Consider the following 17,301-nt stretch of genomic DNA (forward strand, 5'->3'; position numbering starts at 1 on the left):
TGGGAGGCTTAAGTTTTTCTGCAAGCAAGAGGCAGGCAGAGGACAGGTGGGGCGGGGTGGGGGCGTCTGGGAAGGCCCCATAGGGTCCCTGCTGGGTTATGCTGTGAGGTGATTCTGCCCTGAGAAGGGGGGCGGGATTGGAGGCAGGGAGGAGACCTGCTCTCCTGCTCCTCCTGGTGCCTGGTGGAGGTAAGTTTGATTTCCCCATTTTGCAGGTGAGGAAATGGGTTCAGAGAGGTTAATTCATTTGCCTGACATGAAATAGCAGGTATCTGACAGAGCCAGGTGCGTCAGCTCACCTGACCACCAGGCTGGGCGGTTTTTTCGGCTGCGCTGCCTCCAGGGAAGTCTGTGAGGACAGCCGTGTGTGAGAGGTTGTCACACCCTGTCAAGTATTTTATCTCGACTCTCCAGGGCCAACCCACGGCGTGGGTAGCATGACCCCACTGTGGCAGCTGGGGATGCTGAGGCTTGGGGACGACAGGTAACCCGGCTCAGAGTGGGGTCTGGACTCCGTGTGGGGTGGTCCCAGGGAGGCCTTCAGGGACAAAGAGGGTCCATGTCACTGCTCGGGTCCACGTGGGCCTGAGAGGGGTGCTGTGTGGAGGCAGGAAGTCAGTGAGGAATGCTCTCAGCTGCAAGTAATTGAAAACCCAATGACAGCTGCTTAAGTAGGCATTCTTTTCCCTCTAGAATGTGAAATGGGAGGGGAGGGGTTGCTGGCCTGATTCAGCAGCTCAGCGCTGCCCAGGATTCAGGTTCTTTCTTGCCCCCAGCCTCTTCGGTTGTTAGTTTTCATCCTGGTTTTGGTTGCCTCATGTTTGCAAGAAGGTTGCTCTGTTCTGGCGACAACACCCGTCGTCAAGCAGGAAGCATGGGGACGGGGGTAGCCCCTGCCGTGGCTTCCCTTCGCTAGGAAAACAGAAGCCTCTCCACGAGCCCACCTGACCCTGCGAGCAGACCTGAGCCACGTGGTCTCTCCACCTGCCGGCAAAGTGCCAGGCTGTGGTGGAGGAGAGTCCGAGGTGACAGGCTCATTCCTGCTCACACAGAACTCGCCATGTCGTGGGGGAGGTTGTGAAAGGTAAGGCTGAGGCCCTTGGGCACCCCAAGGAGAGGAATTTGGCTTCATTTGATGGAGTCCAGAAGGCTGCCTTTGGGAAAGGACAGCTGAACTGGGTTTTCAAGGTGTCGTTGGAGTAAAGTGTTCAATCCTGACTGTGAAAGGCCCTGCTGGGTCAGTCTCCAGTGATATTCCTCCTCCAGTGGGGTGGCTCTGAGCTTAGGAGTCTCCTTACCTGCACTGAGGCCTTCCCCAGATAGTTCAGCAGTAAAGAAGCTGCCTGCCAATGCAGGAGACGCAGGTTTGATTCCTGGGTCAGGAAGATCCCCTGGAGAAGGAAATGGCAACCCACTCCAGTATTCTTGCCTGGACAATCCCATGGACAGAGGAGCCTGGCGGGCTCCAGTCCAGAATCACAAAGAATCGGACATGACTGAGTGAGCACGCACATGTACCTGCACTGAGGGAGCTTGCCATGGGTGGGACGCATGCCTTGCCCAAGGTTACAGGTCACCTCTGCTCCTGAGCCACAGGGTGCTCGGAGAGAGTGTGCGTGGCACTGGGCAGCAGCGGGGGACGCGGGACGCCCAGGGAGAGCGTGGCGGCCTCGGCCTCGGGAGAGCCCAGCCACGTGCATCATTTCTCAGCCATGCGTGGCCTGCTGTGTGTCTCATGGTGGTCACTCTGCCTTTCCTGTCCTCACTGAGACTTGGGAGCATCGTTCCGCCTGCCTTCCCTCCCGCTCATGACTGAGGAGGCGGCTTGAGGGGCTCAGCCAGACGTCAGCTCACCTTTCGCTGACCGAGCTCCGCGTGCCCCCTCCCGCTCTGTAACTTTGGAGGTGGACGAGCTGCCATCATGTCCATTTCGGAGCGGGGGAGGCAGGTTCAGAGACGGTGAGCGACACGCCCACGGCTGCACAGGAGGTCAGCGGCAGAGCTGGGACTGGGACCCGCTCCACCTTGGCCACGGGGAGGTCGTGTTCTGTGCGGCAGGCCTCAAAGTGTCCAAGTGCGGAGCAGGGCAGCGTGGGGTGGGTGCGACTGCATCTGGCGTGAGGTCTACCTGAGTCCTCTCGGTAGCTGTGTGCTTCTAATTAATTGCACTTTACGTGCGTGAGTCTGTTTGACAGTTGCCCACACACAAACGATGCCACTGCCTGAGGGTAGACGGAAGCCCTGCCAAGGGTGTCCTGATTATTTATGCACACTTCACATGCAGTTAGTCTCCGCTGTCAGTTAACCCCACCACCACGCTGTGTGCGCCCAGTCTCAGCGGGGCCTGGTGTAACTGCGCCCTGGGTGGACTCAGGGGCCTTAAACAGGTCAGGGTCCCGTTTCTGCTGGTTGCAGTTAGCAGCCCAGCCGTGCGCAGGCAGCCAGCAGGCAGAACAGACGATGGGGGAAGCCTGGTGCTGCCCGTCTGCTTGCAGGAGCCAGAAACACGCAGGAAGGCTCATCGACTCTCACTGATGATCCCAGCATCTCGGAGCCAGGAGGGGTCTGCAGGGTCAGAGCGTCTCACCTCATCTTATAGACCAAACATCTCAGACCCAAAGTGTGTGTGACGTGCTGAATGCACCCTGCCAGTTTGCGGCTGGACCGACCGTGGACCTGGCATCCTTATCTGTTCCTTCTCATCACACAGCATCTCTTTTTATGCTGCTTTCTTGTCCTCTGTGTCTCCCAGCTTGCTGGCCACATGTGTGGTGTGGTGACCAGGGACACCTCCTGTGGGTTCCCGGGTGCAGCAGGTGAGGGGTGATTCCTTTGGTCGAAGGTAGCAGAAACCAGCTCAAACCTCTTAAGTATGGGAATGTGGTTGCCCCCAGGCCGGAAGCACCCAGAGTGCCTATGGCATTGAGGCTGCCTGGACCCCCAGACTCAGGTGGTCTCCAGGGCTCCTGCTGAGGGCTGCTAATGGGGTGATGAGGAGGTGCATGTCCGTGACCTCTGGCCAAGCTGACTCTGTTCAAACCCTCTGAGGCTTGGTTCTTTAATGAAAATCTTGAGAATGTTGATTTTTTTTGGGGGGGAGGGGGGTGAAATACAGGCTGGCTTGGGGCCCTGGCCTCCTCTTTCTATCCCACCGTGGGACTGGGGGGAAGAGTATAGAGTGGTAGGTATGATTGGGGGGAGGTCATGATGTCAAATATCTTTTATTCTGATCTCTGTGTCTGTCTCTTTATTTATAAAAATAGATTTGATGCGAACACCTGCTGTTTGGAGGGCTTAAGGAGATGATTTACAAACAGTTTCACCCGGTGTCTGGCACGTGGCCTGGGCCCCCTTGCAGCTGTTAGGAAAGTCATTTCACATCTTGGTTTTTCCACCTATAAAGCAGGGAGCTGACACCACCAGTTCTGTGAAATAAGAAACTTGGTTCCTTTAGTACAGCCAAGGTCAGACCCAGGCTTTAAGGTTGGTAGTGGATGAAAAATTGCCACACGCCAGAGGGACACTAGACCCCGAGGCCCTGTCTTCTCTTCTCCATCGACTTTTCCCTTTCAGGTGTTCCCATCACACCGAAACCCCATGTCTCCCCTGGGGGGCATTAACACTCACGGTGCCATGGACGGGGCAAGGCTGGAATAGTTAACAGGGATTGTCTGAATGTTGGGGTACAGGTATCAGCTCCCTTTCCCCCAAGGGGGAATGTCTGCAAACTTCCCCAGAGAAACCAACTGTACTTGTTCAGGACCAAGGACAGCGGTGCCCCACCCCCTGGCTGTGCCCCTGAATGGTGAAGGACAGGCTCTAGGCCTGGCAGGCGCGCCAGCTTCCTCGCTGTGCATCTCTGATCAGATTGTTTGACCTCTCCCGGCCTCGGTTTGTGCACCTGAAAAATAGGAACAGTGATGGCCTGTGCGTGTTGGGAGGAGTGTTTGCGGTAATGTCTGCAGAACTCTCTGGATGACACCTGGCCCGCAGTAGGAGCTTTGGAATGAGAGCTGCTGCCCTTTCTGCCGTGATGAGTCACCTTCAGCCTAGGGTCTCCAGCTTCCCTCTAGTTTCTGATCTTAGTTCTTTTGGCGAATACCTCTTTAAAGCTAAATGATGTCTCAGAGCTTTTTTTTTTTTTTTTAATTTTCAGAGAATGAATGTAAACTTTTGACTCCTTGATATAGAAAAAAATGTTGAAAAGCAAGAAATTATTCAATAAAGGGAGATCTGCCTCTCCCCCTTTACTCCTCCTAACCTTCTGACAATTTCGTGTGTTCTCAGGTGCTCTCTTTTATGGGCCTTTCTGATGGGGGCAGGCGTGCCTGGACCCTTTTTGGCCCCAAGTGAATCACTCTGAGGTTTTTGGGGAGCTGCCTTTAGGGGGGTTATGTGCAGCCCCTGCCCGTTCTCTCTGTCTCCTGCTGACCTCCTGCCTCCATTAGCACCCCTCAGACTTTATACTTTTGACGTTCTCTGACGTGGAGCGGAAGGCTGACTTCAGAAATGGCTGTGTGCTGCTATGTGCTACTCATCTTGACATTTTCAAAATGATGGGTCAGGAATGCAAACTTCCAGATTGGGGGTCTCAAAGTGGGGTCCCAGAGCTGTCATCTGTTGGGCCAGCCTGGGAAAAAACTTTGTTAACAGCAGTTAAAATCAAATTTATGTAAGAACATAAAGATACATAAAGATAAGATACATAAAAACAGATTTGTGTAAAAACATGGATGTTGGTTTCTCTGAGCAAGGCTGCATCCCCGTGGGGGACAGTGGGCTGGAGGCAGGGCTGCCACTGGGCTGAGCATCTCTGCCCACTAATAGCATTCACTGCTATCACTTATTGGTCTGGTCTGTGTCTACTTTGGGGACCCCTGCCTAAACAACTTGCTTTCCAAGTCACTATAAAGAAACACTGTGTGCACGCGCATACACTTGTGTGTGAGAGAGTGCAGTGAGAAAGCCCACCATTACACATATGGAGAAGTTCACAAAAATTTATCAAGATATTGAAACTTTATCAAGACGTTGAAAGATACGTTTCTTATCTCTTGTGATTTCCTTGTAGTTCTCATTCTGTTTGCATGGGCTCCTCAAGCCTTTTCTTCTCCTTTCCAGATTATGTAGAAACAATTGGTTTAAAGTGGGGATGGGGTAAGGGCTTAGGGGACAGGATTTCATCAGATTCCTGATTTTCCTGGGGAGGGCAAAGGAAGGTTGGGAGAATTGCTGGAGGCTGTACGCTGGGAGCTGGTTGAGTCTTGAGGGTGTGCACTCCGTCTTAGGGGATGGCTAGGCCTGGTGCTGGCATCACAGCTGGGGACAGGCTCCCCGGGGACCTGACCACACCTGGGTCTGGTGGTGTGGCCCGGGGCAAGGCCCTTCGCTTCCCTGGGCCTCCGTTTCCTCACGCACATAAAAGGCGTAGTACACTTTGCTTCTCAGGGAGGTTGTGAGAATTCAGTGAGATTGTGTATTTTAAGTGCTTTTCGCCTTGCTGGGTATACAGGAAACGACGCGTAGCAGCCACCGGCCATCTGAACACTGGGAACATATCCTGAGGCATTTTAATTTTTTCATAACCAACTGCAAAACAGAAACTCTGGGTGGGCAGGGGAAAAGGGGAGGCAGGAAGGAGAAACAGAACAAAGAGCTCGAATGGGCCCGAGATCGATTTAAAAAGTTATGTTTTGGAGCTCAATATAGTTCATCCTTTCTTTTCGAGATAAAAAGAACGGGAGTGGGTAGTCAGAAAAAGATATAAAAAGCGGTTATAAGTTTGGAGAATGGCGGGGTAGGTTAAGTATATATCCACAGAAGAGCACTCCCTGTTTATTTCTGTGCATGTGCCCTCACGAGCCCTCTCTTTAAATATCACCACGTACGGGCCCCAGGGGAGTGTTTGTAAAGGCTCTTTGAGGTCTTTGAAAAAAGAGGCTATATAAAGCCAAAGAATTATTACCCAGATCTATGTATATGGGAGCCAGAGCGTGCGTATGCTTGCACATGTGTGCACACGCCCAGATGTCTAGCTGCAGCCATCCAGTTTTCTCCCTTTAATCTTGAAAAGGGAATTAAAGATCAGCTGATCTCAAGACAGTTTCCCTCCTGGGAGGCCTTTGTGGACTGCAGGTGCAAAGGCTCTCTTCCCCTCCCTTAAAGTCACTGTTTCAAGCAGCCTCTGATGCCCACCCTCGTCATGGAGTGGAGCGTTCCCTGTAATGTCTTTGTTTCTGTTCGGGTGCTTGGCCACTGGTGGCTGGCCCCTGCTCTGCTCATCTGTTTCAAGTCAGGGATTCGTGTGTCGACAGGGGGCGGGGGAATGGTTTTGCAGGCTCGCCCAGTTCTAGGTCATAGTCACAATATATAAGAATCCCATCTCTTCCTTCCTATGTGTATCCATTCATGAGCCACCTATTGGAAAAAAGTGAGTCTGAATCCCCGTCACTGGGGCAGGAAATTGCAGCCGTGAACTGGTAGGTAGTTCCTCTAAGTGAGGCCTTAAACTTATTAAACACGCCCGACATTTCTGCCCAGCCCATCCCGTGCTGGGTTCCAGGAGGTGAGGGGCAGATTCTAGCAGCCGGCGTCAGTCAGTCACTCGCTCGTTGATTAATGATCCGCTTATTCATCCAGCCTTGGGTTCGTTCTCCCAGTCTTGTGGGTGCCATGCCCAGGGGCCGGGCCGGGCCCCGGGGTCCCTGCTCTCAGGGGCCCTGCAGGCTTTGGGGCGGGGCTCTGCCAGCCACGCCTGCAGAAGGATGAGTTCATCCTGATGGGTGGAGTGTTTGTGGTGAGAATGGAGCAGTGGGGCTTAGGGAGAGTAGGGATCGCGAGCTCTCCTTGACTTGTTGGGCTGGAACTTAGAACCTCTCAGGTGAGAACCACAGAGGGGAGGTTATGGGGGCTCCTGGCGGCCTGGCTGCTGGGTTCCTGCCTGCCTGCCTCATTTCTGGGGCCGCTCAGTCTCTGCTGGCTGATCCCAGAGAGCTGTCTTGGCAGTACTAGTATGGCCAGAGACCAGGCCGGCCAGTGGTGAGTTCACCAGCTCAACGGGGATTCTGTTCAGAGTCTGGGTTCCCCTGTCCCATTGCCAGGCCACAGGGCTCTGTGGCTCATGCGTGACATCTCCAATGCCAGCCACTTGGCCAAAACTCAGCCTTCTCTCTGTGCTGAGTGGTCTTGCCCCACCCTAAGGGGCTTTATTGGCTTTTCTCTTTGGGTTTCTGTCTGGGGCTTGCATCTCACATGTCCCTGGCGAGGCCTCTGTGCCTGGCGACTAACTGGGCCCAGCGCCCTGTCCTCGGCTAAGCTCTCAGCAGGCGGATCCTGGCAGAGCGATTTAGAACCGTTTGTGCTCAGGATAGCTGCCTCTGCTCCCATCCTCCTGTATCCCTGATCAGAGACGGTGGCCCATCCCAAACTTCTGTAAGTCTCTATCAGAGTCGGCCAGCCACCCTGGGTCTCAGCACTGCCTTCAACCTGCGGACGCCCAGAGCTCCAAGCCCTTGGCTGGCTCACCTCCAGGGAACTGTCGTAGGTAGAAGATGATGTAGGGCAGGGGGCTGAACCGGGCCCACTGCAGGGACAGAGGTGAAGCCGAGGAGACCAGTGGAGAGGCAAGCGGGATCCACAGTGTCTAAGACAGCAGCAGGCCCCTGCTGTGTTGCATCCATGATAGTCTGTGAATGGTTCCAGCCCTTGGGCCCCACCATCGCCGCCGTGTCTGGCAGGCCGCACACTAACTGCGGAGGGCCCGAGTGGGAGAAGGCTGTAGTGGGGAGTGGGGGCTGGAGCTCCTGGGGGCCTTCTCATCTTTTCTGTAAAGGCCTGACGGTCAGTGGTTTAGTTCGTACGGCCCTGCAGACTGCATCCCTATAGCTCAGTTCTGCCGCTGCGGCATGCCCGCAGGACAGACGGTTTGAGAACGGACGGCAGGGCTGTGACCCAGGAAAACTGGTGCTGTGTCCCGCCCTGTCCCATGCGGCTGGCTGTACCAGTGCCATTTTTTTTTTTTTTCCAGCTGTGGGAATGGAGAAGGGAGAAGGGGCCCAGGAGACTGGTGGGATCTGGGGCTTGATTAGAAAACCTGTGTTCTTCCTACTCTGCCCGTTCGCTGCCTTGACGAGCTTAGTTTCCACAATGGACCAGTTTTCTGTCAGATTGGCCTTCAAGGTACAAAAGTTAAAAAAACAAAACTATCATTTTCTTAATCGACTTGTTCTTCACTTGCATATTGAGATGGGCTGCTGTTGCTGCAAGATGGTGTAAATGTTCGTTTCCATGTTTATACTGTTTTTATTGCTGCATTTCACGTATTTAAATTACTCTCTCTGAACTTTATATTGATATATAGTAACAACAGAGATTTAAGTCTTGTTTCTTGCTCCCAAAATGGTTCCCTTCCCTGGCAACATTTATGAACCAATTCATCCCTTTTGCTTTCCAGGTGGCTCAGCGGTTAAAGAGTTCACCTGCCAATACAGGAGATGCAGGTTTGATCTCTGGGTTGGGAAGATCCCCTGGAGAAGGAAATGGGAACCCACTCCAGTGTTCTTGCCTGGAGAATCCCATGGACAGAGGAGCCTGGTGGGCTACAGTCCACGAGGTTGCAAAGAGTCAGACACGACTGAGCGACTAAACAACCATCCTTTCTGCAGTGATTCCAAATGCTCTTTAACCCAGACTGATTTCCTGTGGTTAACGTTCTCCCCGTGTTTTTGACTGGATTTGCTGTTCAGTTCTCCGAAGCCAAGCATGAGACATTTCTCGTCTTTGCCCTTCAGCCTTAGGAGGGAGAGCCCCTGACTCCGCTGGGCGCTGCAGAGGCTGCAGCGCATAAAGACTGCGCTGCTGTCCCTCGAAACATGTGCGGTGGCAGGTAATAAAGACGAAGGGAATCACCATGGTAGAGACTAAACAAATCATTGGATGCGCGTGCCTGGAGTGGAGAGAAAATTACAAGCTAGGCAGCACTTCTGCTGATGTGTGTCTGTGAGCTTGGAGAAAGTAGATTGTTTACATGATGTAGGAAAATCAACCCCTTGGTGTTACCTATCCCAGAAAAGTCAGCAAAGTGAATGCATATAAAGTGTGTGTGTGTGTGCGCGCTCATTTGCTCAGCTGTGTTTGGCTCTTTGTGACCCCTTAGACTGTAGCTTGCCAGGCTTCTCTGTCCATGGAATTTCCCAGTCAAGAATACTGGAGTGGGTTGCCATTTCCTTCTCCAGAGGATCTTCCTGACCCAGGGATCGAACCCGGGTCTCTTGTATCTCCTGCATTGGCAGGTGGATTCTTAACCACTGCACCACCTGGAATGCCCATGTCAAGTTGAAGCCTGTCAAAAGAGCGATTTTTTTGGGGGGGAGGTGTTGGCTGGGGGAAGATACCAGCTCTCAGGCTGTTGCCTTTTTCTCCATCACCAGGAGTGTTCTGTTAGGGTAACTTGGGGAAGACTAAGGGGACAATCCTTTTTGAAGATTCACAGTGTCAGAGTCCTGCCGGACCTGTGTTTCTGTCCCCTGTCATTCAGATGTTGGTGCTGACAGAGGACCTGTGTCTGGGGGTACACAGCATGCGGGACCAGGGAGGGAAGGGTTATGATGGGAGGATGTTGTGACTCAGCAGCGATGCTCATCCCCCTGCTTCTGTGGCTTCCGTGTGGACCAGTTGTGGCCCCTGCAAAGTGCACTTGTGGCCAAGATGTCTCATTGCAGCTAGTCATGGCTGTTCTTTGCCCAAAGGTCATTCATGTTTTCCCTCCTGGGAAACCCTTCCTCCTCCAATTTTCTTTCCCCCACAGACTGAACACTTTTCAGCTGCATAATTCCGAGTGGCAGTATTCGGGATCCCCACATTGTTTTTGTTGTCAGTTGCTAAGTCTTGTCTGACTCTTTGCAACCCCATGGATTGTAGCCCGTCAGGCTCCTCTGTCCATGGGATTTCCCAGGCAAGGATACTAGAGTGGGTTGCCATTTCCTGCGCCACGGGATCGTCCTGATCCAGGGATCAAACCTGCATTTCCTCCATTGGCAGGTGGATTCTTTACCACTGAGCCAACTGGATATGCCAGGCCTAAAAGCCCAGAGCCCTGACCTCACTTCTGCGGTCCCCTCTAACCGACATCTCACTCTCCGGGTCTGATTTCCCATGTTGCCCGTGCTGGGCTGGTTTGATGGCTCATAAAATTCTGTTATCTAGTCTGCTGCCCTAGGGCATAGACCACTTTAAAAAACTCCTTTTTCATTTCCCGAGGTTGAGGTCCGCAGGAGCTCAGTAAGCCCTGTAACTCCTGAAGATGTGCCCGGCTGAATCCAGCTGTGCTTGGCAGTTACTGCTGCCTTGTCCCCGTCCCTGCCACGGAAGGGCCAGGCACTCTTTTACTGAATGCTTTCTATGTGCTGGGCGTTGGGTCGTTATAATGCCTGTGTGAGATAGTGACCGAAAAGGTCCCATTTATAGATAAAGGAATGGATGCTCAGAGAGCGTGTGTAACTTGCTCAAGGTTACCCAGCTACAGAGGCAGAATTTGAACCTGGGACCTAACTCTAGAGATCGTGCTCTGAAAGCCAGGACCCTGAACCACCTCCTTGCATTTGCTGCGGTGTGGACACCCCCAGGGAGCTTTAATTTACTCTTACATCCTGTAGGGAATTCCTCTTTTGTATTTCGCAGAGGCAGAAACCCCCTCCAGGTTACCCAGCAGTTTGATGGCTGAACTGGGGCTTGAACACAGATCTCCCCGGCCCCAGGGCCTGGTAGTAGCAACCTTCCATGGGTCCCGCTCCTGTCGTTGGAATGGAAGCTATTGGAACTACCGCCCCTCCACCTGACCTTCTTCTCCCTGGCAGGTCCCCGCTGAAGCCCTTTCTCTCTCTCCGGCTCTTGGACCTGCTCAGGACAGTATCCGCAATCTCTGTCCTTAGAGAGGGTTTGGAAGGTGACCCAGGGCCCTGCAGGCAGCTTGGCTTTCTCCCACGTGGGTCCCTGCTCTGTGTTTCTGCGCGTCCTCATCAGGTGAGGAATGAAACGAGGCTTCCGCCCATGTGTCACTAGACGAAGGCGTGCCCGCCGCGTGACAGCCGGTACCTTTGTTCTCTGTTTCAGTGATGGTGTGCTCAGGTAGAAATCATCTTTCTGCGTCGCTTACTTTCCATAAACATTGACCAAGCGCCTGGTGGGCCTCGCAGGTGGCTCTGTGGTAAAGAATGCACCTGCCAATGCAGGAGATGTGGGTGTAATCCCTGGGTCGGTAATATCCTCTGGAGAAGGAAATGGCAGCCCACTCCAGTATTCTTTCCTGGACAATCCCATGGACAGAGGAGCCTGGTGGGCTACAGTCCAGGAGGTCGCAGAGAGTCGGACACGACTGACTGGCTGAACATGCACACACATACACAAGAGCCTGGCATGTCAGAGCTCTGGGGACCCCAGAGGCATGGCATGCTGTGTGCCTTAAAGAAGTTGTGAGGTGATTGCAAGAGACAGAGGCAGTTAGCTGTTGCACACTCTGCAGCTTGCTGAGGGGTAGGGGAATCATGGTGGGCTTCTTGGTTGAGGTGTTTCTTTCATCCTGGCCTGAATAGATGAGTTTCATCAGATCAGGATGGGGGGGGGGTGGTGAACACGAGGAGATCCATGAAACAACAATGCGTTGGAGTGTTATTTAGCCTTAAAAAGGAAGGCATTCCTGCCACAGGTGACAGCGTGGATGACCCTGGAGGACAGTACGTTAAGTAAGATCAGCTGGATCCAGAAGGACAAACACTGTGTATTTCCACTTATATGAGGAATCTAATGGTCGAACTCAAATGCAGAGAGTGGAAGGGTGGTTGCCAGGGGCTGGGACAGGAGGGAGTAGGGAGATGCTCTTCACTGGGTGTCAAGCTTCAGGCCACACGGGTCAGCTCCAGAGACCTGGTGTGCGATGACATTGTGCTCGGACATGGCCTTTAACATCCATGAGGAGGGAGATCTCGGGTGATGTGTTCTCAGCACAGTGGAAAACTCCTTTGGGCTTGCGTCTTATTCAGGGAGAGGCGCTCACATTTGGGGGAGGAACAAAATAGTGCAGCCCCATCACTGGGGGGTGTGCTAAGGGAGGCCGGCTCAGAGGCTGCTGGCCCAAGCGAATTGCTGACCGCAGGTGAGGCCGGGTACAGGGGTTGGTGACGCCAGGTGGGGGGCGCGACACCCACGTCTCAGCACAAGGATCGTGCCTGTGGGTGGTGAGCTGCTCCCTCTAGGCGAAGTTCGGCACAGCCGAGGGACCGAGGGCCCCGGAACCTGAGCCTTCTGCCCTGCTGGGTCCAGGGTGCCAGGCGCCCTGGCCGTGGGCGTGTCTGTACCAGGCACATGTGCCCTGCTGAGCTCTCATCCCACTTACATCCAGGGCACGTGGCTCTTTAGTGTAAATCAGGCAGGCACGTGGGACACTCTGCAGATTGGAAGGCTGGCCTGATCCCTTTGATTAGAGATTTCAGGACGGCTTGGTGGGGAGGGAGATGAGCGGGCGGAGTACAGAGGATGTTTAGAGCAGTGAAACTGTGATGATACTGTCATGGGGGATTCATGGCGTCGAACAGATTTCTGGACGCAGGGAACATGCAACCCCACGGGCGAAGCCTGATGTAAAAGTGGTGATTGTGATGTGTTAGTGTGGGTTCATCATTTGTAACAAACGTGTGGCTCTGGTGGTGGGTGTTGGTAATGAGGGAGGCTGTGCATGAGCAGGGGCTGCTGGTATATGGGGGAGCCTCTATACCTTCCTCCTGATTTTGCTGTGAACCTAAAACTGCTTTATAAAATAGTTCGTGTAAAAAAAAAAAGATACCACTTCTAACCTCATGTTGCAATGATGAACAACAACATATCCAGTACTTTGCTTCTGTAAGAAGCGTGGGGCAGTCGAGACCTCCAGAAGTCTTTGTAAGACGACTCAGATGTCACACAAGCCTTGGAGTGAAGGAGCGCTTCCCGAGCCTGGGTCTCCAGCAGCCAGCTGCAGTCTTGCCCCCTGCTTTGGGTTTCTTGAAGATAAAGAGCCAAAGAGACTTTTCCCAGCTGGTCGTCAATGATGTATTAAGTCTGGATTTTTTTCCCCCCGTGGCTATGGTGTCATGGAATTAGATTACTGGGTTGTTTTTATTTTTACAGATTTGCCAGTGTTTTCAGTTACCATAAAAGTGTGAAATCTAGTGTCATGTCAAGTTCTTCTAAATCGTTAGTGCTCTCTGCCCCTGCCTGTGAGAGGCAGTGTCTTTACTCAGCACCGCCTTGCCTGGTTTCCCCTCTGAAGGTTACCGCACTCCAGGGAGGGGGAAGGTGGGTGCTGTTCACCCCCAAGAGAAAGGCTCAGAGAGGCCGAGACCCTGGTTCAAGGCTGAGAACCAGGGCCCTCGTTACCTGGTCATGTTCAGCTTGCAAAGTCAGACAGACTGTCTCCTCGTGGGCGCGTGTGACTGTGTGTGTTTGTCCTCCATTAAGAAATGCTGTTAAGGACACTCCTCCCTTAGGTAAGTCGGGAGCCTGGCTCTCTCCTGGGGAAGGGGCCTTGTAGCCAGCGGGCAGGTGCTCAGTAGATGCTTGTGTTGTTGATGTTCACTTGCTCAGTCGTGTCCGACTCTCTGTGACCCCGTGGACTGCAGCACGCCAGGCCTCCCAGTCCCTCACTATCTTCCAAATATTGCCCAAGTTCATTTCCGTTGACTTGGCGATGCTATCCAGCCATCTCATCCTCTGCTGCCCTCTTCTCCTTTCGCTTTCCGTCTTTCCCAGCATCAGTGGCCCTGGTTCTGGACACAGAATACCATGTCCTCCCCTGTTGGTAGGGCGCCTTGGCTTCCATCCTGGCTCTGACGTGGAAAGGTGCATGGTTCCACAGCTTATTTCATGACGTCTCAGGTTGGTTCTTCTGCCTTAATGTCACTGTGATATTTTGATGAAATAGTGGTTCTTAATCGCTGCAAGTGAGTGGTGGTGATTATCACTGGTTCCTGGGGTCGAATGCAGAGGTTGGAATTGGACAGATTTGGACGCCAGCTGTGACTTTACATCTTCTCTCTGAGCCTGGTAGAAGGGACTGGGAGACCACTTCCCGGAGAGTCATTCTGTGACACCAGCAAGACTGTGTCCCCGGGGCACTTGCCTGGCGGGCCCTGGAGTTGTCATCAAATCCTCAAGCCTCCAAGCCCCCTGAGGGCTGGGCCCCATGGCCGTTTCTTGCTCACCCTGCCTGCCTTGTGTGACCCAGCTCACGCCTGCCCCAGGGCCTTTGCATGTGCCACATGGAATGTTTCCCTCCATCCAGCAGCACACGGGCTCCCTCTCTCCCCTGGGGCCCCCAGAGAGGCCTTCCCAGCACAGCCCTCCCCACCACCTGTCTCTGCACCCCACCTGGCTTTCCTCCCAGCGTGTCTCGTTGTCCCATCTGTTCCATGTTGGTTGGTGTGTCTCCCCTCCTAGGGAGGGGGCCTGCCTCCTGCCGGCAGAGACTTTGGTCTTCTCTGTTCCTTCTTTACCCGCAGCACCAAGAGCAGCTCCTCGGCCTTGTAGGTGCTCAGTAAGTTTGCGTCGACCCAGTGAATTTCGAATCTTCCTTGGCTACAGCTTGGTTGACCCCAGGAGAGGGACGCCTCAGACCCTTTTCGTCACCAGCACCTTAGACGGCCTGGTTCCTCACCATGTGACTCGCAGATTTCACATCGTCACAGGTGTGATGGGGAAGCCAGGCCTCAACCTCCTAGCTGTGTCCTTGTGATGCCGACGTGGCTGTTCTGGGTCAGAAAAGACAGGGGAGGGCCTATTTTTTGACCCAGAGGCTGAGCAGGAGCCCTCGTGATTCCCCATCCTTCCCTCCCTTCCTCTGAGACCTGGATGGTGGGCTTCTGCCCCCTCCGTGGCCGCCTGTGGACAGTGTGGCTCCTGGGACCCATTTCTTGCCTCAGCGTCTTTGGGCCTCTTTCCTCCTAGGCACCCCGAGCATAAGGGGGCAGAGGGACCACCTATTTATCTTGTCCTCATCCTCCCCTATTTCCTCCTCCTCCCCAGTTCATTTGTACACCAACAATGTGGGCTAGTGTTGCTTAGGTGTGTGTGTAAAGGAGTAAATGAGATAACACCAGTGTGGGCTTTGAACAGAGCTTGACAAATAGAAGAGTTTGAATTTTAGCTAAAAAAAGGGTACCAGCAAACCATACTTCTCTCCAAAAGAGGACTTGAAGCAGCCTATTAAAACAGTTTAAAAAATAGAGCGAAACGGGTTATATGTAAATTGGCCCCAGGTGGAAAGACAATTTGGTGATCAGAGGGAGGGTTAGGGCGCATTGTGGTGGCCACATGGCCAAGGGGTTGCACTGGATTTGTGAGTTCGGTTGTGAGACTTTGGCTGTGAGCTTCTTTGCAGCCAGTTCTAAGAGGATTGGTTAGGGGAAAAAAATAAAACTGGCTTTCCGGGGGAAATTCACAAGTTCCTGGGCTTGAGATCTGAGTGTTACGGTAAATAGTCCACCGTGGGTGGACAGTGACAACAGGTAAGCTTGCTGTAGATGGAAAACTTGGATGCTTATTGAATTTAAAGGCGTGATTCTCTATCAGTTAATTGCTTTCCCACATTGAAGATGTCAGGAGAGCTGCTCGGACAAGTAATTATGAATTGTGTGTTGGAGGGGCCCCTGTCCCCCTTCACAGTATATGGGAGTCAGTGCAAGAAGACCAGATCTCTTAGTAACCTTGAGCATGTCTGTGTCAGCATGGAGTCAGTTGGGCTTTCCATGTGGCTCAGTGGTAAAGAATCCACCTGCCGATGCAGGAGATGCGGGTTTGACCCCTGGGTCAGGAAGATCCCCTGGATCAGAAAGATCCCCTGGAGGAAGAAATGGCAACCCACTTCAGTATACTCGCCTGGACAATCCCATGGACAGAGGAGCCTGGTGAGCTACAGGCCCACGGGGTTGCAAAGAGTCAGACATGACTGAACACACAGGAGCATGAAGTCAGTTTCATGAGATCTGCTGTCTGACCTGTGATTGGTAACTGGCTCTAACTGGGAGTATATCAGTGTTCAAAGCAGATGCTGTCCGGTAGCAGGGACTTGGAGAAGCACTCAGCAGTCACCAGTCTGTAACTTCCTTAGCGGCTGGTTACGTTCACCAAGGAAATGCCTCCACATTCATTCTCATCCTGCCCTCCCTTTGGATTCTGGGTGGCTAATAAGAGTGATTGACTGAGCCGACTGGATCTCCTAGACTGTATAGGAATTATTTTTGAAAGGGAAAAGGGAACTTGTCTAGACAAGTGGCCCTAAATAGCACATAATCCAGACCGGTGAGGGGCGGTATAGCAGGCGGGATCTGCCAGTTAATTTGGACTTGGCTTTCTTCCCTTAGGTGAACTGCGACAAGCCATCGTGGCCATGATGAACAGGAAGGACGAGCTGGAAGAAGAGAACAGGTATCCAGTGCTGGGGCTGGAGGGGTCGCTCCTTCGTGGAAATCCTGCCTCTGGGGCAGAGAGAAGATCGCCGTGAAGGAAGTTTTGCTTCAGGGGCAGAATTGTGACCAGTGATTTCTGATTTTTTGTTCTGAGATGTACTACTTTATTTTTTCAGCTTTGTATTTTATGTTGGAGTAGAACCAACTGACAGTGTTGTGATAGCTTCTGGTGATAGCAAAAGGACTCAGCCGTGTATATACATGTATCCATTCTGGGATGTACCACTTTAGTATATATAATGCGGCTTGAGTGTTAATAAGGAATGAAACGATCACACACTATCTTAGAACAAACAGAATTTTTAAAGCAGTCTTTTAATTTTTAATTCTTTTTTTTTAAATAGCTTTTGAGATATAATTCACATATCATATAATTGATAGATTATATAATTTAAATATATAAAACATAAAACCTATTTATTCAGTGGTTTTTAGCGTATTCACAGATATGTGCAACCATCTGAAGCTCCATCCTCATGCTGTCACCCTGAGTCCCCCTTAAGCGGCAGCTAACCCTTCATTGAGGTTCTGTCCACCACGTTCCAAGCACTAGCGTACTTAACTTTTTCTCAAACTGGGGATACCTATAGCAAGATGGCGTGTGGAGTCTTTTGATTTTCCCCAAAGCCCTGTTGCAGACACTGAGAGGCCGAAGGGTTTTATTCATTTTGATTCCCTGTTGAAACCAGGGATGGATACCAGACAGCTATTAGCCGTATTGCTACCGTCTAGCCGCCCAAACGTGAGCCGCTCCAACGCCAGGACCTGGTCTGGGCTACAAGCTGGTCAGTAGAGGGATCTGCCTGCA

The 17,301-nt window shown here is 52.6% G+C and overlaps 1 protein-coding gene across 6 annotated transcripts in view; it reads left to right on the forward strand.

Annotated features, from left to right (window-relative positions):
- SNX29 (sorting nexin 29) overlaps positions 1-17,301 on the forward strand; it is a 580,903-nt gene that overhangs the window by 120,585 nt on the left and 443,017 nt on the right. For all 6 annotated transcript variants that reach the window (XR_006343074.1, XM_043914342.1, XM_043914345.1 and 3 more), the window contains one exon: positions 16,389-16,452. Coding sequence is in view for 5 of the 6 variants with exons in the window: in XM_043914342.1 (XP_043770277.1) it covers positions 16,389-16,452 (64 nt within the window). In the remaining variant the exon portion in view is untranslated. The remainder of the gene's footprint in view (positions 1-16,388; positions 16,453-17,301) is intronic.

The sequence above is a fragment of the Cervus elaphus genome, chromosome 10 (assembly GCF_910594005.1).
Source record: "Cervus elaphus chromosome 10, mCerEla1.1, whole genome shotgun sequence".
In the NCBI taxonomy this organism is placed as follows: Eukaryota; Metazoa; Chordata; class Mammalia; order Artiodactyla; family Cervidae; genus Cervus; species Cervus elaphus.